Here is a 25,141-nt window from a genome sequence, read left to right as displayed (position 1 = left end):
GTGTGTTTTGTGCATCAAAAAGTCAGCTGAGTGTATGACAGCAGTTCATCTGTGCAGGGGGAAGGAGACTCTCAGACCAGGGCTGATGCACATCACTGCTCTAAGCTCAAAACATACGTCAAACTGTCTTTGTAGTCAGGGTGTGGTGTATATGCGGTTGGGTCACACTCTGGATATATTGGCTCTCTCTATATCTTCTGATAAGAACATATTTTAAAGGGAAAGTATAGTAAATGTATACCAAACACATATTTCAAGTAATTACTGCAGTGTTTAAAAGTAAGTTTTGATCTGACTCATATTTCTACAGGCTCGCTCAATCCATTGTAGTAAATGCCACTGAAATCGAGCTGCCTAATGTACATACCTTAAAGTGGAAATAAAAGGCTCTCAATTAACATTTACTATTTTAACCCCAATGCTGCTAGCCTTAGTAAATAGATCGGAAGTTACATTTTATTCACTTGTTAAACACTTTTTTTCTTTCCCCCAGTTGCTTCCTGGTTTCTGGCCTAAGCCACCCCAGTTCTTTGATTTAATCTGGACGACAGAAGGAGGGGATTTCTCAGCTAAACACACCCTCCTGCCTGCATGCCGGACTTAAGGTGAGATGGATTTCAGGATGCTACATGAATCATCTGCCTTTTCTCAACGAAGCCACAGCTAGACATGCCGAGGGTATTTTTCAAAGAGATGTCTCAACAAAATAAAGCATGGAGACATGGATGGATTTGTGAGTTTGAATATTAAAAATGAACTAATAGCATTTTCAGTTTCAAGTCTTCAGATACAGTTTAACACTGGCCAAAGCTTTTTCGGCCAGATTCATCATATGAATCACAGGAGTGCAGGTTGTTCTGCTCTTCTGGGACCCATTTCCAGCCAACAGCAGGCTAGAGGCCGCTGTAGGCTGACGTCACTGAAGTCAAGATCTACCCAGAGGCCTGGATTAGCACCTGGCTCAGCATTTTAGCAATCCGCTGAGAGCCTGAGCCAGACCATCAGTGAGTGCTGAAGCAGCAAAGAGGGATCCCAGAAGGGGAGGATACGGGGCTGCTCTGTGCAAAACCAACTGCACATGGGAGGTAAGAATAATATTTTTGTTACCGTATATACTCGAGTATAGGCCGACCCGAGTATAAGCCGAGGCCCCCAATTTACCCCCAAAAAACTGGGAAACCTATTGACTCGTGTATAAGCCGAGGGTGAGATATGCCTGTCCATCCCTGTGTGTGTGTCCATCCATCCATCCATCCCTGTGTGTGTGTGTGTCCATCCATCCATCCATCCCTGTGTGTGTGTGTGTGTCCATCCATCCATCCATCCCTGTGTGTGTGTCCGTCCATCCATCCATCCCTGTGTGTGTGTCCATCCATGTGTGTGTGTGTGTGTGTGTGTGTGTGTGTGTGTGTGTGTGTGTGTGTGTGTGTGTGTGGCCTTGTGTGTCCAGCCTACCTGTGTCTCCAGCCTCCGTCCGGTCCCGAGCCTCCGTCCGGTCCCGTCCCGTCCCGAGCCGAGCCTCCGTCCGGTCCGGTCCCGTCCCGTCCCGAGACTCCGTCCGGTCCCGTCCCGTCCCGAGCCGAGCCTCCGTCCGGTCCCGTCCCAGGATCACCGCTCTTCGTCGGCGCCCATTTTCCTGTTCAAATGCCGCGCCTCCCTGTCTGTGATAGGCGGAACACAATTTCCCAGCAGTCTGTGTTCCGCCTATCACGGCCATCCTTTCATCCTCGTCCGTAGTACGAGGATGAGCGGATGTCCGTGATAGGCGGAACACAGGCTGCTGGGAAATTCAGTGTTCCGCCTATCACAGGCGAAGGCGGAGCCGGAGGCGCGGCTTTTGAATTAGAATAGAATGGCCGCTGTCTGTCTGCTCGACACGCTGATCGAGCAGGCAGACAGCGATGACTCGAGTATAAGCCGAGGGGGGCACTTTCAGCCTCAAAAAAGAGGCTGAAAATCTCGGCTTATACTCGAGTATATACGGTATTAAAAAAGGAAAAAAGGAGTGATTTTTCACTCTCCAGTTTTAGAAAGTCAACCTCTATGTGTATTGGAGGCAAAAAAAAAAAAAAAAATAAAAAAAAAAAGCATCCTACAAAAGGGTCTGGTCTTTTTAAAACAAGTTTTTAGAAGCAGTGGTATGTAAGCAATGAGCATTCTACACATATTTACCTTCTTTTGCATGCACCATCATAAAACTTGTAAATCAAATAAGTGGACCAACATAATAAATCCATTCTTTAGAAAGCAATTTATTGAGTGCCATTTGTCAGGAACTGAGCAAGTTATAACCTGCTCTAATAAAAAAAAAAAAAAAAAAAAGGAGGCACTGTAGTGTAAAAAGCAACCTCTGCCAATTTTTTTTTTTTTTTTTTTCGGGGAAATAAAATTTGTTGGAGATCACATTTATCACACTTGTTACTTTCGGAAATGACAGGAACAATTTCCTCAAAAATTGTCAGCACCAGATTCAATCTGTGTCACGTTAAAAACTATTTGCTGATATAATTTGTGATATTACGATGGAGTGCAAAGAAAGAACGCGCTCTGGTTCATTCCCCGCTCGATTTAAAATGCTTGTCCTGTCATAAACTATATATCCTGTTTACAATTTAATTTCTGTTTAACCCAATAAAGCCATTTTAAAAGCCAAAAGTGACTCATTCGCATGCAAAAAAACACTTCACTAATCTCCAGGACAAGATGGAACATTTGGAAATGAAGCTTAGGGGGTCAAGTATGCTGGGTCATGGCTCGATGTAAGGGACCAATTACTGTCTGTTAAGCTACAGTAAAGACAAATAAACAAAACATAAAAAAAAAAAAAAAAGGAATAAGACAAGCACTTTTAACAAAATCGACCAATAAGTGAAGAGCTGCTGCTGCTATTTCAATCTACGTATGCACTTAACACCAAACAATAGCATTGACCTGTTGCATATTTCTAACTTGTGGGATGGTAGTTTTCATAGCAAGCGTTGATCTCAAGTCTACCAATGTTAAAGTACAATTTTTATTAAAAAAAAAAACACTAAAGAAACAGCAAGCTATTAATGCTATCCTGCAAACCCTGCGCTAATACCCCAAATAATCCACTGCAGACACAATGTAGAGGGCACCTCACAGGGTCATTAGTATCATAAGGTCTGAAGCCTTTGTTGTGCAACTTCACCTCTCCTTCCTGATTCACCACTCACATTCACGCACCAAAACATCCTGAAAATTAGCAGTGCAACAAATTTGTACTGCAGCACACTATAGTGCGTTTTCCTGCATTGCAGTGCCCTCCACTAAGCGATTATTGCCTTAATACTTAAAAAATTTAAAAAAAAGTGCCGAAAAGGGAGCAGCCCGCCCTGGGTGCCACACATTGCAGGTGTGTCACCCTGGTGCGTCCCAGTCAAAATCCCTCCCTCCCTTCTCTCCTTGTCAAGCAGAGTGGCGATTTCCCTGTGTCACAAAGCTGAATTGTTCGGCAGGCGTTGTGACAAAGTCCTGCCTCCTGTGATAAACGGCACACTGATCCAATACCAGGAAATTGAATAAGTGTGAGGCTGGACTTTGTTACTATGGCAAATCCCGCTCCGTGACACAGCGGGATATTGGCGCGCTGTGTGATCCGGGTACTGGTAGTCTGCATCTGATAAGCACTGGTCAGATTGCAGACTGCATTTTTCTTGAACTAAAAAGTGGCAATAATAAAAAAAAAAAATATTAAAAATTTATATTAAAAAGAAGTCGAAGACAATTATATATAAAAATATAAAATTAAAAAATAAATAAATAAAACTGTCATTTTCGGCCAAGTGCTTCCTGCATTTTAGGTTTCGGTACCAAAATCTCCATTCGGCGCACCTCTAAAACAAAAACCAAAACAAATTCAGACATTATGTATAATGAAATGGAAACACAGGAAAAATGTTTTAAATGCATGAAGTAAGGGAGGTGAAAAAAAAAAAGGCATGGCAAGCCAAGACACCAGCTTAAATCTATCAATAATTAGAAAGCAATCCTGCCCCTTGTCAGTGCAAATTAATAACCACTCGTTCATCTGTCTCAACTGGTGGCCTATAAAAAGGCGTCTCATTATTGAGGTGTCACACAGGAAACCGCTTATTGTTGCAAAACATACTGATGGCATTGGTTACAAAAGGATTTCTAAAATTTCCAGTGAGCACTGTTGGGGCCATAATCCGGAAGTGGAAGGAACATAACTTCACCATAAGCCGGCCATGACCACGTGCTCCTTGCAAGATATCTAAGAGTAAAAAGAATTATCAGAAGAGTTGTTCAAGAGTCGAGGACCACTTGTTAAGAGCTTCAAAAAGGCCTGGAATTAGCAGGCACAATTTTTTCAAAAGAAACCCATAGGTAATGCACGCAATCACCATGGCCTGTATGCATGCTCACCACACAAGACTCCATTGGTTGGAGGTCAAATAGCACTGTACATCATCCCAAAAACACCATACTAACTGACGTTCAGAGGTGGGAACATCATGGTGCGGGGCTGTTTTTCAGCATATGGTACTAGTAAACTTCATGTCATTGAAGGAAGGATGCAGGAAAAAAAGATATTCTTGATAAAAATCTGCTGCCATCCACCAGGATGATGAAGATGAAACGAGGATGGACATTTCAGCAAGACACAAAGCCAAGGAAACCCTCAATTGGTTTCAAAGAAAATAAGGCTGGTAGAATGGCCCAGCCAATCACCTGATTTGAATCCAATAGAAAATCAATGGAAAGAACTAAAGATCAAAAGTTCATAGAAGATGCTTGTGTGGAAGAATGGGCCAAAATTCCACCTTAGCATGCAACTAGTTTCTCCATACAGGAGGCATCTTGAAATGGTCATTACCAACAAAGGATTTTGTACAAAGTATTAAATAAATTTCAGTTAGCGTGTTCAATACTTCTCCCCTGTGCAATTTTATTTAATTACATATAACTTCATTTCTGAAGGTTTCCTTGTATGTATGGATTGCATGGGTTGCTAACGACATGGTGAAAATGTCATGTCAATAGCACCTATGGAAATACATTTACCTAAAAAATGGTGATGCGTTCAATACCCATTTTACCCGTTCTATGTAATGAATATATTTAGTATAGAAGAACCATGCCCCCTTGTGACATTGTACCATCATACCCTGGGCAATGACATCACAAGGGGTGGGGTCTCTGGATGACATCACCAGATGGTAACGCCCCATGGCTATGAAAGAACCTGCAGGGAGTGGAGCCCACACAACTGCGGGAGCTAGCGCTGGGAGAAGATGGGAGGAAGAAGAATCAGAGGCAGATGAGCCAGAATAAGAAGACAGCGGAGAGAGAACTGGAGAGGGGAGAAGACTAGAGGTCGACCGATATGGGTTTTTCTCTGGCTGATGCCGATATTTAGAAATTGCGTCGGTCGATGGCCGATATATGATCCCGGGTTTTTTTTTGCGGCTTGAAAACGCCTATGCCACTTACAGCTTCTTAAAGGCTGTGTGCACGAGTCCATAGAACAATATGGCAAGGCGTTTTTAACCACTTGCCGACCGCTGCACGTCAATATACGTCGGCACAATGGCAGTGGTGGGCAAATGGGCATATCTGTTTGCCCCTGTTAAGAGGCAGGGAAAACAGGTACTTGCCCGACCGTGCCAGCGGGACTCTGTCTCCTGGCAATCGTGTCACGGAGCCGCAGAAAGGGGAAGTAAACAAGGCATTTCCACTTTCTGCCCCGTGTCATGACAAAGATCACTGCTCCCTGTCATCGGGAGCAGAGATCGCTGTCATGAGAGTTGAAGCCCACCCCCCCCCAGTTAGAATCACTCCCTAGGACATACTTAACCCCTTCATTGCCTTCCCTGCTAGTGTCATTCACATGATAACCAATGCATTTTTAGAGTACTAATCTCTGTATAAATGACAATGGTCCCAAAATAGTGGCAAAAGTGTCCGATGTGATCACCATAATGACGCAGCCCCGATAATAATCACAGATAGTTGCCATTACCAATTAAAAAAAAAATGCCGTAAAACTATCCCCCATTTTGTAGACGCTATAACTTTTGCGCAAGCCAATCAATATACGCTTATTGCTATTTTGTTTTTTACTAAAAATATGTATAATAAAACATATCGGCCTAAACTGAGGGAAAAAAAAATTTTATATATATTTTTGGGGGATATGTATTATATCAAAAAGTTAAAAAATATTGTGTTTTCTTTCAAAATTGTCGATTTTTTTGTTTATATTGCAAAAAAAAAAAAAAAATGCAGAGGTGATCAAATACCACCAAAAGAAAGCTCTACTTGTGGGGAAAAAAAAGAGACGTCAATTTTGTTTGGGTGCAACGTTGCACGAGTGTTAAAGTGACAGTGCCGAATCGCAAAAAGTGCTCTGGTCAGGAAGGGGGTAAAATCTTCGGGGGCTGAAAGAGGTAAGCTGCAAAAAAAAAAAAAAAAGTCTGATGTTGGTAAAAGCAGCTGTAAAAAACAACACCCTGTTTGCATGAGGCCTAAATGGTTTATATGCTGATCTCCAAATGCAGCATAGCCTATTATTCCAGCACTTATTTTTGTATACTGTCATCTTCTCCATGGATTTTGCATATTTCCATGAGTTAGCATTGATTCCTTCTAGTACTGTTCCCTGCTGCATCTGCATACTGTACATATCCAGGAGTGCAATACCTTCCCAACAAGACATGCAGAGCTAGCAGCATTTATAACAAAATACTGAGTTATCCATGCTGATAATACACTGTGCAGAACACATTTATGTGGTAACGTGTGCGTAAGATAGTGTGTACACACCAAGGTTTTAATGCCATCATGGTGAATCGGCACTACAACTGGACACATACTGTATATGAAGCATTTGCATGTGATATACTCATAAATCTCAGAAAAGGATCCAAAAAAGTTGATCTTGCTTTGTTGACTCAAGCTGGGAATTCAGCCATTTAGAGATTAATGATGTTCGCCCGGTACCACAAGCCCAATGTTTGTATATGTGAGGATTATAGCCTTCAGTCATAAACATATATAATAGTCAGGTATACCAAAGAAAAGGGGGGAGATATCATCGTGTGTCATATTGATGATGGGAGGAAGGTATATGACGTAGGAGCTTCTCGCCATGATAAAACCATGTGGAACAAACAAAAAAAAAAGACATACTAAAGTGGAATTATGGCTGAACTGAATGTTCGTGATATGTCAGTTTTGTGTTTATGTTCTTGATGGTTGTTGCTACTGGGTAATATGAAAAGGGTTTCACCGAAACATACACTACGATGAGAAAGATCTTAGCGGATATTATTATATATGGAGCATACATACCGGCCTTGTTTAAATGGTAACAACAGTCATGTAGGAAAGTGATACATAGGACATGCTGAGAGCTGTTTTAAATTTTATTTTTTTAAAGGTTTGCTCGTGCTTTTTACAAAAACCCATAACATTTAAGTCTTGACAAAACTGGTAAATGTGTATATGACCACCCAGTAAGATCCCCTTTTAAAGGGGATATTCTTTGTACAGAGTCGGTAACACCTTAAAGTAGTACAGATGCTTCCCAAAAATACATGCATATCTAGCAGAGATTATAACCCCCTTACTGAATGAAAGGGCTTATATGGTTTAGTAAAAGATTCTAGGCAGGGCTAACTCAGTCCAAAAAAATTGTGTGTTTTGAGCCCACAATAAGGAATTAGGAGTGGAATATATTATTTCTAGCAGATAAATTGGTATTTTTCTGTACAGTCTTTAAAGGGCTTCATACCGCATACCTTTTTTTGCCTTGAGATGCGCTTTAATACCTTGCCCAAGTGCAGATTTTGCTTGAAATTAATTTCTTCCTAGTAACCTCTTCATAATCACAAATCTATTCATTAATTTAAGCAGTGTTACACAGAGCAGCCCCAAACCTCCCCTTCTGGGGTCCCTCGCTGGCACTCTCAGCTCCTCCTCTTGTGTGTGTCCCAATAGCAAGCTGTTTGCTATGGGGGCACACCTGCCGGCCCACTTCTGAGCCAGGCTGTGTGCATCCATAAACCCATGCAGCATGGCTCAGCCCTGCCCTCTGCTTCCTCCTCAAAGGCTCCTGCCTCTGTGTCCTCTGAAGAGAGACCACAGACCAGCATTGCTGCAGACAGGCACAGCGCTGGATCAAGATGCCACTCAATCCAGTATATTAGGTGGGGGGGGGGGGATAATAAAACTACTTGGATATTATAACCTTATCGCAGGGAATGCATTAAGGTAAAAAAATACCTTGCCTGGAGAACTACTGTAAGGAATAACATATGCAAAGCCAAAAAGTCACTGAATGGAGGACTATCTAGTTACACATGGTCATCTGTGACCACAAGAACAAAATGATTCTGTATTCACTAAACCAGCATGACCAGATGGCAATAGCTAAATTAATCTATCTTAAATTGTTGACCTCAAGAACCTGTTACAGAAAAGCATCAATATAAATATTCTATTAAATAGTAAATTTTATTTAGGAAAAAAAAAAAAAAAAGAAGACTAAAAACATTTGCTTTGTTTTTTTATACAAAAAAAGGTTTATTAGTAGTTTTTCTCCTTAACTGAAGAGGTTGCACCAGCGGGCACTGACTGCCCGATTATCAGTGTAAATATTCCCCATGTGGATTGCAGCTTACAGGCTATCCTCTCCTCACGCACGGTCAGCATGAGGAGTGGTCTGCCGATAACCGGCAAATCCTGTTTGCACCGAGATCAGCTGTGATTTGACACAGCTGGTCACATGGTAAAGAGCTACTGCAATTGGCTCTTTACTCCGATCTGGGATTAGCTGTGTTTCAAGGACACATCGATCACAGGTCACTGCCGATGTGCAAAGCAGGGTGCAAGCGGGAAGCGCAATTACGGGAGGACATCAATAGACGTCCTCCTGGAAATGTACGACCACGCTGTAGCCATCATTCGGCTATAGCACAAAGAGGTTATGATATGGTTGTAAAGAGTCAAAAGTGATCACTTCCAAATTTTACCCTTGTACAAAAAAAAAAACAAAAAAAAACCCACACCCCTCACAGGGTGTTTAGGAGTATTGCCTGATACATGAATGCCCGTACAACACATCCAAAATGATCATTGATGCTATAGGTACATTAAAGGGATTGTAGAGTAATTTTTTTTATTTTTTAAAAATAACAAACATGTTATACTTACCTCCACTGTGCAGCTCGTTTTGCACAGAGTGGCCCTGAATCTGCTCTTCTGGGGTCCTTCGGCAGCTGTCTCTGCTTCTTCCCGCAGGTACTTCTCACGTTCATGCGAGCTCCCTCGCATGGTGAGAAGCACCTGCGGGCGCACTCCCGTGATACAGCTGGCGGCTATAACCGCTCGCTGTATCACACGGCCCCGCCCCCCAGCACTCCGCGTCAGTGGATGTGATTGACAGCAGCGCGAGCCAATGGCTGCGCTGCTTTCCATCCATCCACTCCAGCCAATCAGCGACCAGGCTGAGTGGCGAGGAAGGACGGCGCAGGAGAGCACGGGATTTTCGAGGGGTGAGGTAAGTAAAAACGGGGGGGGGGGGGATAGGGGGATATGCAAAACCAGGGATATGCAATTAGCGGACCTCCAGCTGTTGCAAATCTACAAGTCCCATCATGCCTCTGCCTCTGGGTGTCATAGTCTTGCTATGCCTCATGGGACTTGTAGTTCTGCAACAGCTGAAGGTCTGCTAATTGCACATCCCTGCTCTAAACTAATTTCTAGCCAAAATTTTTTTTTTTTACTCAAATGAGATGTGGGCGGAATAATTCCTTTCCCGCAGTTCATGTAAATAAAGAGGCAGGGTGGGGGCCGGCAATGACCTGACCCATAGCTCACTGGAGTAAAAAGAAGAAGGAGTGCATGTTCAGGAGTTCAGCTAGCAAGAATTATTGTCTGAACAAGAGCATGTCTGAGTTAATTTCCACTTCTGAACAATGTCAAGCACCAGCTTGAAGCTTCAAAGAAAAAAATTAAGGGCAACTCTTAAGCATTACTGCCATTCTGCCTCACAGTCAGACAACACAAACCTACCATGTGGTAATGTTATACTTGCACCATCAATGATTGCTTGGGCCAGTTCATGGTCATTGCTCTCAAAAGCATGTGCTGCAGCCTTCAAAGCATCCCAAATCTCTTTCCGCCCTTCAAATGCCGGTGCAGTATCCCAGAATTCATCCCGTTTACTGCGCAACTGTCCATCAGTCATAGGGTAGTCACTTTTCCATTTAGGCTTGTCTTTCTTCAAGGGTTGATTACGTCCTAAGGCCACTAGAATAGAAAAAAAATTAAATAAATGACAGGAATGTAAAATATTGACATATTAAGCATACATTAAAGCACAAAAAAAAAAAAAAAAAAAAAAACACAAACGTCATCCAAAACATAAAGATTCCTAACTCCGAACTGTGGAAAATATCTATAAAGCTGACATTTTCCATCTACACTGCGCCTACGCTTCCCTCTTAGGGCTCCTTCACATGTACGTCAATACCTTGCGTTTAAGCGCCATTATTTCAGTATTTTTAATGCCTCATAACCATCCTTTAACGCCTGCTATGAATGTTACAATAGCAACACAAAGTGCTGTTCACACAGGAGTTGTAGTTTTGGTGTTAAAAATTAAGCAGCAGGTCGCTTTAAATGAGGCATTGAGGCTCATTAGCTGCTTACATGGATTTCAAAAAGGCGATTCTCTGTACCCAGAGCCGGCCCCTACCATGGGTCCCGATGGGTCCAATGTTCCAGGCTGCATTTTAAGGGGGGCAGCAAATTTACACCCACATTTTTTTTTCCGCTTTTGTGTGCAGGGAGTGCCACTACCAGCACACAGACAGGGGCCCCAGAGGTCCCCGCTTCTCATTGGCCGGCTGTGTGGGTTAGGGGCAGCATGAGAAGGACAAGGGACTTCTGGACACGAGAAGCTCCGCATCTTCCCCCCGTCTAGGCAGGCAGATGGTGCATCCCAGCAGTGAGCAGGGCTGTCCTTTGAGTCCGCATCGCCCATTCAGCTCACGAAATGGCCGGGGCGGAGACTAGAAGTCAGCTGATTCGTGAGTGAGGAGCTCCCACTTCCGGATCTTGGTATAGGCTGCTGTAGACACCACCGAATCAGAGACACAGTGAGTACCACTGCCACTGATCCCCAATCCCTCCTTACCATTGACACTGATCCTACTCCCTCCTTACCACCGACACTGATCCTACTCCCTCCTTACCACCGACACTGATCCTACTCCCTCCTTACCACCGACACTGATCCTACTCCCTCCTTACCACCGACACTGATCCTACTCCCTCCTTACCACCGACACTGATCCCCCATCCCTCCTTACCACCGACACTGATCCCACTCCCTCCCTACCACTGCCACTGATCCCATCCCTCCCTACCACTGATCCCATCCCCCCACCAGCGCTGCCACTGATCCCATCCCCCCCCCCCACAAGCACTGCCACTGATCCCACCCCCCCCCCCACAAGCACTGCCACTGATCCCATCCCCCCCCACAAGCACTGCCACTGATCCCATCCCCCCCCCACAAGCACTGCCACTGATCCCATCCCCCCACCAGCACTGCCACTGATCCCACTGTCATACTACCCTAGCCTGCTTCTATATTACCCTAAAATTGAAATATATATATATATATATATATATATATATATATATATATATATGTAAACAGTGCTTGCAAAGAAAACCACATGATGATTAATGAAGTGACATCATGTGAAGCGATAATCAAATATGAAAAGGACACAATCTAATATTAAAAGTGCACTGAAGAATGTCCTTGATGACACCCTGGAGGGGCAAAACGTGTTAACGCATTTCCAGTTTAACCACTGATGCAACTTCCACCCTCTGTGGAACGCACGGAGATCAGCAGCGGGCCTGGACGATTTTACACCGATGCCCGTTGGTTCAGCTGTCTTGTAAGTGGTGCCTAGTTTTAGGTTATACAGTTTTAATGGCATTTTACTATGAGTTCCTTTTCTGTTTCCCCATATATCGAGCTTGGCCGGTCCTTATCGATTTAAGAACATCTTTCTGGAGAAGCCTCTGAGTTCTCACTCCTCATACACCAGATAATTTGATCACAACCTCTTTGACCCTAGACTGCAAAGCTGAGGATCCATTCATTTTGGTGAGTGGGATCCCAAGAGGGGATTGTGGCACACGATACCTCAAATGAAAACATTTTTTGGAGCACTGATGCATGATTTTTTTCTAGGAGCACTCAGCACTTTTAGACTGTGTGGATAGATAATTTTTTATACATCACAGTATAGGATGTCACGCATTTGTAATGCAAATTTGGAGCACTAATGCATTTTATGATTATTAGCTGTATACATTCATATTTGATTATCACTTCACATGTCACGTCATTAATTATGTGGTTTGCTTGGCAAGCACTGTTTACATATATTTCAATTTTGAGGTTGTAGCACCTTTGCAACAGCAGCTGCGTTGATTTTTTTCCACCTAGTGTGAGTTTCACATAGTTCATTCATTATTTAACAGCTTCGGCCCCGGAAGATTCTACCCTCTTCCTGACCAGAGCACTTTTTGCGATTCCGCACTGTGTCGCTTTAACTGACAATTGCGGTCGTGCGACGTTGCACCCAAACAAAATTTACGTCCTTTTTTCTCACAAATAAAGCTTTCTTTTGGTGGTATTTGATCAACTCTGTGGTTAATTTTTTACCTGTAATGGCGGCAATCTGCAATTTTTATTGTGACTGCAACATTATGGCAGACACGGACAATTTTGACACTTTTTGGGACCATTGGCATTAATACAGTGATCAGTGCAATTAAAAATGCATTGATTACTGAAAAAATGTCACCCTCAGTGAAGGGGTTACCACTAGGGGGCAGTGAAGGGGTTAAGTGTGTCATAGTACATGCTCTAACTGAAGAGGAATGGGGTCTGTGCAGGGGAGATAACAGATCATCTGCTCAAACTCTGTATGAACAGACAATCTGTCACTTCTCCCCTCAGAGAACCGGAAACTGTGTGTACACACACAGTTCCGGGTTCTCCATGACTCAGCGGCAATCGCGGGAGCCCAGCTGCGATCGAGGCCGCCGTGCACTTGCATCGGCTGGGGGGGGGGCGCACCTCCTAGTGGCCACAGGGCGAAGCAACGTTACATAGCGCCGTTTCGCCCAGCCAAGCCATTCTGAGGCAGTACAACTGCGGCGGCTGGTCGGCATGTGGTTAGTGTTTAAATAAATTCCAAAGGAGTACTGCATGCATAAACAGTGCTATTTATTCCATACATTTAAAAAATGGTTGAACACTTAAAATAAATGGTAGTGAACATTACCAGTGACCTCAGAATGGATAAGGGGGAAACAATCATCCAGGAGGCTTGCCTGAAGATGGTTTGAATATTAATCAACACCCAAGGAAATGGAGGCGAGAAAATTCAGTTCCCAGGGGGGGAGCGTATTGGCTGCTGGCAAGCCCTGCCAGCTCCAGGTGGATGCAATGGCTGGATGGCGGTCAGCAGGATGGATAGAGAAGCAACCTGTGTGATGTAAATGGCCCTGGAGGAAATAACCAAGCCGTGCAGGGTTGATATTCTCAGTGTGCCTACTGTGACGTCACTGCTGTGCCAGAGATCAAGGGGAAAGGTGTCCTGAAGTCAGTTGTGTAAGCGTCCACTGTTCTTTAGCCGTGACTTACATGTTTTGTGGGTATGCGCTTTGTCAAAGTGGTAACGGATGTTCAAACCATCTCCAGGCAAGCCTCCCGGATGATCTTTCACCCTTATCCACTCTGAGGTCACTGGTACCGCTCACTACCATTTATTTTAAACTTTGACTCTTCAACCATTTTTTTACTTTATGGAATAAATTCCACTGTATGTATACAGCACTATGTTGGAATTTATTTGATCATTCTTTCAGAGCGCAGCATTTGTGTTTTTTTTTTTCTTTGACTGTTGCATCTCTTTACATGCTCTACTGGCTGCACTGGGTCTGATTCACTTATCTGATTACTCCTCATCAGAGCACTTTACTTGGCCCCTAGACTCGCAGCGCTCCAGGTGTTCTGTGTTTTTTTTAATATTCTGCAAGCACTGTTAAATCCTTCCACCCACCCATTTTTGAGGTTCCGTACCTTTGCAATAATGCCCCTTCCTGCCCAAGCCAATTTTCAGCTTTCTGCGCTGTCACCAATCGCCGAGATGTGTGCCCCCATGGGCGTGCAGCGGCTGTTATCCTGCTGGAAGTCAAATGACGCCCAGTCAGGATAACTAAACCACCACCTGGCCGTCATTCTGCTATAGGCTGGGCAGGAACTGGTTAGCCACTTCAATCCTGGAAGATTTTACCCCCTTCCTGACCAGAGAACTTCTTACAATTTGGCACTGCGTGGCTTTAACTGACATTTGCGCGGTCATGCAATGTTGTACCCAAACAAAATGTGCAACTTTTTTTCCCACAATAGAGCTTTTTGGTGGTATTTGAGCACCTCTGTGGTTATTTTTTGCGCTATAAAAGAAAAAAAAAAAAAGCAACAATTTTAGAAAAAAATAAATGTTTTTTACTTTTTGCAATAAATATCCCCAAAAATGTTTTTAAAACACAACATTTCTTCATCAGTTTAGGCCAATATATATTCTTCTACATTATTAACCACTTGCTTACTGGGCACTTAAACACCCTTCCTGCCCAGACTAATTTTCAGCTTTCGGTGCTCTCACACTTTGAATGACAATTACTCAGTCATGCAACACTGTACCCAAATGAATTTTTTGTCCTTTTTTTCCCACAAATAGAGCTTTCTTTTGGTGGTATTTGATCACCTCTGGGGTTTTTATTTTTTGCGCTATAAATGAAAAAAGACCGAAAATTTTGAAAAAAAAAAACGCATATTTCTTTGTTTCTGTGACAGAATTATGCAAATTATTAATTTTTCTTCATAAATTTTGGCCACAATTTATACTGCTACATATCTTTGGTAAAAATAACCCAAATTAGTGGATATTATTTGGTCTTTGTGAAAGTTAGAGAGTCTACAAGGTGTGGTGCGAATCGCACAAAATTGATCACATCTGATGTACTGGTGGCCTATCTCGCTTCTTGTGACCCGAACAAGCCAGGAACAAATACAATACAAATACCCCCCAAATGACCCCTTTTTGGAAAGTAGACATTCCAAGGTATTTAGTAAGAGGCATAGTGAGCTTTTTGATGTTGTCATTTTTTTTCCCACAATTCTTTGCAAAATTAAGATTTTTCATTTTTTTTTCTCCACAAAATTGTCATTGTAATAGGTTATTTCTCTCACATGGCATGTGTATACCACAAATGACACCCCCCAAAAAATTCTGCTACTCCTCCTGAGTATTACAATACCACATGTGTGGGACTTTTTCACAGCCTGGCCACATAGAGAGGCCCAACATGCAGGTAGCGCTATCAAGTGTTCTAGGAACATAAATTACACATCTAACTTGTTGACTATTTATTACACTTTTGAAGCACCAGGACAATGACAATGACACGTGGCACTGATGACAGATGGCGCTAATATGTGGCACTGATGACACGTGGCACTGATAACACGTGGCACTGATGACAGATGGCACTAATACGTGCCACCGATGACAGATGGCACTAATACGTGTCACCGATGACAGATGGCACTAATACGTGCCACCGATGACAGATGGCACTAATACATGCCACCGATGACAGATGGCACTGATAAGTGGCATTGATGACACGCGACACCGACAACAGATGGCACGTGACACTGACAGGTGGCGCTGATGACAAATGGCACTGATACGTGGCACTGATGACAGATGGCACTAATACGTGGCACTGATGACAGATGGCACTGATGACAGATGGCACTTATACGTGGCATTGATGACAGATGGCACTGGGGACAAATGGCACTGATAACAGGTGGCACTGGGGGCAGGTGGCACTGCTGGGGGAGGATGGATGGCACTGCTGGGGGAGGATGGCACTTTTTTCATCTCTCCCCTCTCACACTCTGTCTGTGTGAGGAGGGAGAGCGGCGCTGAGAGATTACGTTTACATATGAGATCATCTCCCATTGGACACGCCTATCGCGCTGTAAACGGCAGCTGTGATTGGCCGTTTACAGCGATCTGTGTTTGCCTGTCCCCGGGGGACACGGCGAACACAGAACTTCCGCGATGCACGCCCGCGGCGGCGCGCATTGCGGAAGTAAACATTAAGACGTCCAGGGACGGCCTCCCGGACGAACGCGCCTGCTCTACGGCCGTCATTCGGCTATAGGGCGGGCGCGAGGTGGTTAATTTATTTTTACCAAAATCGCAATAAGCATATATTGATTGTAGATGCGATTTATGGCATTTTTATCATAATTTTTTTTTCTAGTAATGGTGCTGATCTGAAATTTTTAGCGTTACTGCAACATTGCAGCAGAAAAGATCAGACACATGAGACACATTTTTGGGAAATGTATACAGCGATCAGAGCTATAAAAATTCACTGATTACTGTGTAATGTCACTGGTAGGGAAGGGGTTAACACTAGGGGGCGATCAAGGGGTTAAATGTGTGTTCCCTGGCTGTGTTCTAACTGGGGATAGGATAGACTGGGGGTGGAGACATATCATTGTTCCTACTTAGTAGTAACAATCAATATGTTTCCTCTCCCCTGACAGAACAGGGATTTGTGTGTTTACGCAAATGTTTACACACACAAATACCCATTGTGTGTGTAATCTCTGTGGCTCTTGCGATCACACCTCCAGCAGCTCTTAAAGGGAACATACCCATATGCTGTTTTGTCCAGCCGTGCCATTCTACCAATGTATATCGGCGTGAGCCGGCCGGCAAGTGGTTAAACGCAAATGAACTCCAAAAAAACATTGCTCAGTGTTGTGCTTTTTTCTCAGCTTGGTGTATTGAAGCAGGACTGCCTGCTTTATGTTGGAAATACTGGGGGTCAAATGTGACTACAATAAAAACGTGAAATGCGTCTAGCTCTGCTGAAAGCAGCAGCTCTTGTAATTGCAAGCTACATTAAAGACCGAAGGATAACAAGATAAAGATTCTTCAGAGAAAAGAGCTCTTGCAAGGTCTTCATAAAGGCAATAATTAAAGTCAAGCCAGGTACCGACCACATTGAGGCTACATCATTTTATGTTTTTTCCTTAATACAGTGTTTAGTTTGAATTATTGAGGAAAGTGAAACAATGGCAATGCTCATTAATTTACATTTATGTGGAAAATTACAGTATGTCAAATATAGAGTTTACAGAGTAGACAGACTTTTTTATATGCTCTAACTTGGTTCAGTGAATGTAGAATACAGTATATTTGAGGGATGTATTAAAGTGATTGTAAAGTCTATTTTTTTCCCCTATAAAAAAATGACAAAACACGTTATAAACACCTGCCCTGTTCCAGTGGATTTGCACAGGGCAGACCAGGTCTTCCTTTTCTCTGGTCCCTCCCTCCTGTTCAGTGCCCCACAGCAAGCAGCTTGCTATGTGGGCACCCGAGCCAAGTTATAGTTCCCGGTGTCCATTCAGACGAAGCCCTGACCCAGCCACACCCCCTCTCTCTTCTGATTGGCTAGCTGACTTTGACAGCAGTGGCAGCCAATGCTGCCACTGCTGTGTCTCAGCCAATCAGGAGGGAGAATCTGATGGCTGAAACACTCGTGGACATCGCTGGACAGAGGGACCTCAGGTAAGTGTTAGGGGGGCTGCTGCACAAAGAAGGCTCTTTATCTTAATCCTTAGAATGCATTAAGATAAAAAACCCTTTGCCTTTACAACCCCTTTAACGTGCAATACTGTACTGAAAATACACTAACATTTACAGTAAATATGTTGAGAATTCTGCTGGCCTCAGAATTTTTTTTTTTTTTAGGGCTGCTATCCCTAGGCCTAGACTGGCCTACTACTGACATCAGCAGTTATTTGTTCTCCCCATATCTCTGGTCAGATCACGTTGCGTGTTAATACGCATTGTGGTGAGCTTCAAACTCTTGCCTTAATGCATTGGGGTGCATTTCAAGATGAATGACACTGCAACACAAGTAACTTGCATGTTCCCACAACACACTCCAGTGGAAACGTGGCAATCCATACTTAAAATGTCTTGTTGGATCCCACCCATCTAAACAACTTGAGCACCATCTCCTTGAGCCTGCTCACCTCCAAACTTCTAGAACATCTGGTCTACAAGTGTTTGAGCTGCTGCCACCTGATCAAAAAAATCTTTGACCCCCTGCAGCCTGGCTTTCGCCCACAGCACTCCAGAGACAGTGACCTGCTAAAACTCGCAAATGGTTTATTAAAATGCAAAAACCAACAGCTTTGCACTCCATTATATTTTCTGCCACCTTTATTACAGCTGACCCTGAAAAACTCTGCTTCCTTGGCCTGAAAAGCATTACCTTCAAAGCTTTTTTTTTTTAATCAAATAGGTTTTTTTCATAGTACAAGAAAAATAGACTCAAACACACAATATAACTGTCAGGTCTGGGCTCAGCCCTTGGCCAACTGCCAGCTCCAAACTCTCTCCACAGTTACTCAGCTGTTGATGATCCTGCTCGTCAGTACTGCCTCCTTAAGCCGTCCAGTCCAGAGGCTCTCTGCCTTCACCTTGGTCACATCACAAGAAACTATCTCCTGCGTTCCCGCTTAAAGACTGGCTTTGCTGACATCCCTTCTGGCTCCAGATCCTGCTTGCTGTTCCACTACTTCGATCCCTGACTCCTGGCCTGGCTGACTATCTATTCCAGTCACTGAACTTTGGCTATGTTTTGACTAGGTTTGTTCTTTTTACTTTTATTATTAAACAAGTGTGATTTAACTGTACTTCTGTCTCAGCCTGATTTCATGGTTTCTGACAATAACTCCCAACAAGTCCCCACACCCAAATACAAACGCATTTTTTTCCCCATATTTGCGTTTACCAGCTTACGTTTCAATCTTAACTCAAAGCCCTCCTACGCAATATTACACCTTAATACATACAAAATTATATATGTATATACACACACAGTTGCCCCCCTAGAAAGAGAGACTTCTATCTCATTTTTGATTTTCCTCAGTGTCGTTAATATACTCAGCTGACTGCTCAGATAAGTTAGAGACTGGTCACGATGGCAGATTTTATCAAATTTTTTAGGGCTCCTCTTAGGTTTGCATGTTAATTCCTGTCATCTTAAACTAAGATTAAATCGCTTTAATCCATTGATTAAGCGTTGGCGGATATTCTGATCTCTTTTTTTTAAACTCTTTGTGCAGGGACTTCCTGTAAGGAAGTACATTCACTGCAACTTCCATCTGTTGCATGGCGCTCGGTTTTGTACCTGCCTTCCATCTCAGATTTTCTGCAGTGGGTATACTTGCTGGGTCCATTCTAGAGCTCTGCACAGTGATTAGGTCTGGTCATTGCTAATTTTACAAGGTATTAACTGGGTCTATATGGCATTTTGTTCAAATGTAGATTTTTATAATTTGTGGCTATTAAGTGTAAGTTCATCTTTTCACAGAAAACAATCTCCCTGGAATATGAACCATCACTGTTCATGCGGCCAGCATAGCAGACCAGGTATTTGAAATCCCCATTCTTCTTCCTCTTTCTGCAGGGCCTCCAGGACAGAGCAAAGCATTTCTAAATGGCCAGTGCTGATGTATGACTGCTTTGACCAATCAGACTGCCCTGATCCTCCTGAGTGGAGGAGCTAGATAAAAAAGGGTGAGCATAGTTGAGTCTGTGAGATCAAAACAGTTCTATTAACCCCCACCACACCAGAAGATTACATCAGAAGGACCTTGGCAGACCCACTGCAAGGGAGGATTTTGACTTTTCCCAAGGTTGAGATTTAACAAGCAATATCCTTTAGGCATAAGAACATGCACGTTATAGAAAAATTACCGAATATGACAGAAAAAAAATGTCCTTATAACAGCCAGTGTAGGAAGACAGTATTTCTTTATGCTGCAGCCAACATTTACACAGCAGCGAACTGGAATCTGGAGTTTGGAAAGTGTCTACTTCCATTTGAAAAAGAGGGTCAGAGCTACAGTATGCTTTTAATGTTCCTCAACAGAAGGTCATACGTATTTTAAATATTTTATTAACCAGAACTCCCCTGCTGACATACATAGAGCAGCTCAGACTGTAATGTCAACATCATGAAAGCCACAAACAGATCACCATCTCCATTCTTTACAGATCTATAATTCTTGAACTACACTTAATGATCCGAGACTAAATATAGAACAGAAGTTAAATGCTGTACAAGCTATACATGTTAAAGCATTTTTTTATGCTGTACAAAGCTAAATTTCAAAATTAGGTGGTATGACTTACACAGAAAAAAAAAAAAAAAAACACTACTCCAAATGAGCACACAGCACATTTCCATTTTGCAAGTAAACTAAAATACACATGTTCTCATGTATGAAAGCCACAGTAAATAGCAAGACTTTGCTATAACCAGTACATTATAAATTCCTTAATGTAAACCTGTGCCCCAATTTAAACCTTCTTGCAGAGAATACATGAAGGTAAAAAACCTTCTGTCTTTACAACCACTTGAAGTGATAGCTGCTTCTCTTGCAGGGTACTTTCGTTTTTATTTCTCTGGTTAAAAGCAACAAGGTCACTTTAACTACTTCAATACAAGGCACTTACACTCCCTTCCTGCCCAGGCCAATTTTCAGCTTTCAGTACTGTTGCTGTTTAAATGACAATTGTGCGGTCATGCTACACTGTACCCAAACAGAATTTTTATCATTTTGTTCCCACAAATAGAGCTTTCTATTGGTGGTATTTGATCACCTCTGCATTTTTTAGTTTTGCTAAACAAAAAAGAAAAAAAATGAAAAAGACCTAAAATTTTGACAAAAAAATAAATTCAATTTTTCCTTTTGTTTCGGTTATAAATATTTTGTAAGTAAGCACGTTTTCTCCTTCACTGACGGGCACTGATAAGGTGGCACTGATGGACATTGATTAGCGGCACTGACAGGTGACATTAATGGGTACTTATGCGTGGCACCGATAGATGACATTGATAGGCATCACTGATGGCACTGGCAGGCATTGGGGATGGGCACTGATTGGCATTTCCCTGGTGGTCTAGAGTGGCATACCTAGTGGTCCAGTGTGGTGGCAATCCCTGGTGGGCACAGATCCCCCTTGTCAGAAGATCGGCTCTCCTCTACTCACGTCTGTCAGACACGAGTGAGGAAAAAACGCGCAATGGCTCTTCCTGTTTACCACGTGATCAGCCGTGTCCAATCACAATGTAAAGAGCCTTGGTCAGAGGCTCTTTACAGAGATTGGTGAAGTGGTGTGTCAGACTGACACACCACCGATCGCCGCGATTCCCGAGACCACAGGTGTGCAAGAGCGGTCGCTCTGCAGGGCAGTCATATGACGTCCACCCCGCCCGTCGCATTTTTTGCGATACGACACTACGTCGCTTTAACCAAGAATTGCGCAGTCGTTCGATGCTGTACCCAAACAAAATCGATGTTTTTTTTCCCCCCCCACAAATAGAGCTTTCTTTTGGTGGTATTTGATCACCTCTGCAGTTTTTATTTTTTTGCTAAACACAAAATGTGTGAGTGTGACAATTTTGAAAAAAAAATAAAAAAATGTTTTTATTATATATACATATACATACACACACACAAACACACACACACACATATATACATATACACATGTACACATACACACATACTTTCTGCTATAAAACATTTCCAAAAACAAAAAAAAGAAAGGAAAAAAAAACAAAAAACAAAAACAAAATGTATTCATCAGTTTAGGCCGTTATTTGTATTCTGCTACTTATTTTTAGTAAAAAATAAATAAAAAAATATCCCAATAAACTTATATTGATTGGTTTGCGCAAAAGTTATCATGTCTACAAAACAGGGGAAAGATTTATGGCATTAAATTATTATTATTATTATTTTTTTACTAGTAATGGTAGCGATTAGTGATATTTAGCGGGACTGCGACATTGCGGCAGACAAATCGGACACCTGACATTTGACACTTTTTTGGGAACCAGTGACATTACTACAGTAATCAGTGCTAAAGATATGCATGGTTATTTTACCAACAACACTGGCAGGGAAGGGGTTAACATCAGGGGAGATCAAGGGGTTAAATGTGGTCCCTGCAGGTGCTTTCTAACTGTATGGGGGACTGTGACTGGGGAAATGCACAGATCCATCTTCCTGCTTAGCAAAAAGACAGGATCTGTGTGATCTCCCCTGTCAGAACGGAGATCTGCCTTTACACAGGCAGATCCCCGTTCTGTCACTACGGGGAATGATCATGGGTGGCCAATGGGAGCACGCCCACAAAAGCGAGTTCCTGAGCCGACGTTACACCTACAACGATTTGCAGGATGGTCAGCAAGTGGTTAAAGTATTACTAAACTAATTTTTTTTCAATTAAAATAACAAACATGTTATACTTACCTGCTCTGTGCAGTGATATGGCTCACAGAGGCCCGATCCTCTTCTGGGGTCACCGGCATCGATCTTGGCTCCTCCTCTTCTGCGGAACTACCATAGCCAGTCGCTGGCTATGGGGAGAGGTAGTTCCATGCTGTGCATCTATGGAGCAGCACTCTATAGACTTACACAACAGGACTTAGGTAAACTGAAAACGTTTTTTTACCTTCATGCAAGCAATGCATGAAGGTAAACCTTTTAGGTTTAGTAACCCTTTAATAGGATACATACTGCATTTATACACAAGTTAGCATCATTATGAGAAACTGTAAACTAGATTGTTTTCATCACAAAATCCAGTATACTTTTGAACTGATCTCTTATTGGATTACAATTCAAGGTTAAGCAAGAGAGGGGAAAAAAAAAAATTGTTATATGAAACCCTTTCACTAGAACTCAGCCTAACCCCAGACAGTCACATGAAGATAGCTGACTGGCTCCTACACAAATCCTGGTAATCATGGTTGCCCCAGTGTTTAGGCCTTGACCCCAGCCAAGATTCCACTGTGCAAAAAATACATTAGCCAAGGGAACAGACTACTGCATGACAAAGAATAGGAGTAAATATCTTTGACAGTGGAAAAAAAAAATAAAAAATGTAAGAGAAAGGATTTGCTAACATATATGTATATCTTTAGGGGATTGCACCTCCCACTCACTATTTATACTACCCCCTTCTCAATAGAATATGCTTAATAATACTTATATTCACTAAATAATCATTGTGCCCCCATATTATCCCAAATAGATAATTGCAAAAAATATAGCGTCCTTATTGTGCGATATTTTAATTCGATTGCTCCAATTGTGCCGTCTTAATCACCGATCATCTTCTAATCAAAAGTCCACTTGTGTCAACTAAAATAACCAAAACTGTGCCACCGTCACCAAGCAGAATGGCCACTCACCAGATGTTCCCAATCAGTAAGCCTTCGGTTCATTCAACGGATAACCAATCCACAACGCATTCCTCCCGTTAGCAATTCCTCAACGTCCATATATTCATATTCATTTGCTAACATATAACCAGAAAGTGCTTGTGGAAGGAGATGCTCAGTGCTTCAGATGTGTAGGTTATCCAATTGATGCCAGTGCATGGTCTTAATTGTTGGAAAATCAGTTCACAGACAGGTCAGTCTGGAACTGTACTGTCCACAACCTGAATACATTACAACACGATATAAAAAGGGACACTGACTCCCTTCCTTCACATCTGAAATATTAAATCTGTGAAGCCACAGGTCATTTAACAAAACTGGAGCAGCCAGAATCTGGAGTAAATGTGCATGACAACCAGCTTCTTCAATTTCCAGAGTTTAACTAAACAAGCTTATTGGCTGCTGTGCACAGCTGCTCCAGATTCTGTCTGCTCCAGTTTTGATCATTTCCCATGAACTACTTGTGGACTGCCTTGGGTACATTTACATCAGCAGCTTAAAGTGTTATACCGGGATGATGCCTGCAGCTGCTGATTCTCTTTCTTGTAAAAACAATGCTTGCAGCCAATTAGCCGCTGGATTGCTTCTAAATGGCAGCAGGAGGGGTCTTCCTTCTCCTGCTGCCCTCCTCCGATGCCTCTCCGGGCTCTCCCATCCCACCGCGGAGCCCAGGACTGAAGTCATAGGTTCCGCCAGCTTGCCATAGAGCTGATCAGTGACTCAAATATCCTCATTTGTCTATATGTTATTAGAAACCGGAAGCGACAAGTATTTTGTCACTTCCGGTTTCTGCAGAACAAGCCTTTTTTGGCTTGTAAAAAAAAAAAAAATAAAAAAAAAAAAGCAAGCATCTGCACAAACAGATCTTGGTTTAATCAGATGCTTTTAGGGCGGAGGAGAGATCTAATAAACCCCAGATGTCTCAGTAAAGAGGACCTGTCACAGCTTGTTGCTATCACAAGGGATATTTACATTCCTTATGACCACAACAAAAAGGGATAACAAATTTACAAAAGGGACAGTGTAAAAATAAACAAAAATTAAAGCGCTCCTGTCCCACCGCACACAAAGGCGAATGCATACATTAGGTGTCGCACCCATATGTAAACCTTGTTCTCACCACACGTGAGGTATCATTGCAAACGTTCTAGCGAGCGCAATAGTTCTAGAACTAGACCTCCTATATAATTCTAAACTGGTAACCTGTAAAGGCTTGCTTTTAAAGCATTAGCTATAGAGATTTGTAAGTGCTGTAGCTTGTCGCCATTCCACAAATGTGTACAATTTTAGAGCGTGACATGTTAGGATTCCATTTACTTGACAAAAATGTATTTTAGTTTACTTACCTGCTTTGTGCAATGGGTTTGCACAGAATGGCCCAGATCCTCCTCTCGTGGCGCTCCGGGTCCCCTCCTCCCGAGTGCCCCTATAAGAAGCCACTTGCTATGAGGGCAATCATGCATGCTTGATCCTGAGCCAAGAAGTTTGTGTCTATTCGGACACACAGCCTGGCTCTCTGACAGGTTTTGACTGTCAGCAGCAGGAACCAATGACTACCATTGCTCCAGACAAGCCTACGAGAGAAGGGAGAGGAGATGCTGCAGAAGTGCACAGCGCTGTATTGAGACCGAGCAGGGGCAAAGCTAAT

At 42.8% G+C, this 25,141-nt stretch overlaps 1 protein-coding gene across 1 annotated transcript in view; it reads right to left on the bottom strand.

Annotated features, from left to right (window-relative positions):
• Positions 1–25,141, bottom strand: part of UBTD2 (ubiquitin domain containing 2) — a 155,426-nt gene that overhangs the window by 48,441 nt on the left and 81,844 nt on the right. The window contains exon 2 of the mRNA XM_077472769.1: positions 10,063–10,299. Coding sequence (XP_077328895.1) covers positions 10,063–10,299 — 237 coding nt within the window. The remainder of the gene's footprint in view (positions 1–10,062; positions 10,300–25,141) is intronic.

The sequence above is a fragment of the Lithobates pipiens genome, unplaced genomic scaffold (assembly GCF_037356315.1).
Source record: "Lithobates pipiens isolate NorthernLeopardFrog02 unplaced genomic scaffold, aLitPip1_a1.2 Scaffold_8, whole genome shotgun sequence".
Lineage (NCBI taxonomy): Eukaryota > Metazoa > Chordata > Amphibia > Anura > Ranidae > Lithobates > Lithobates pipiens.
Note: the sequence above shows the minus strand (reverse complement) of the source record. Positions and strands in the feature narration are given on the sequence as shown.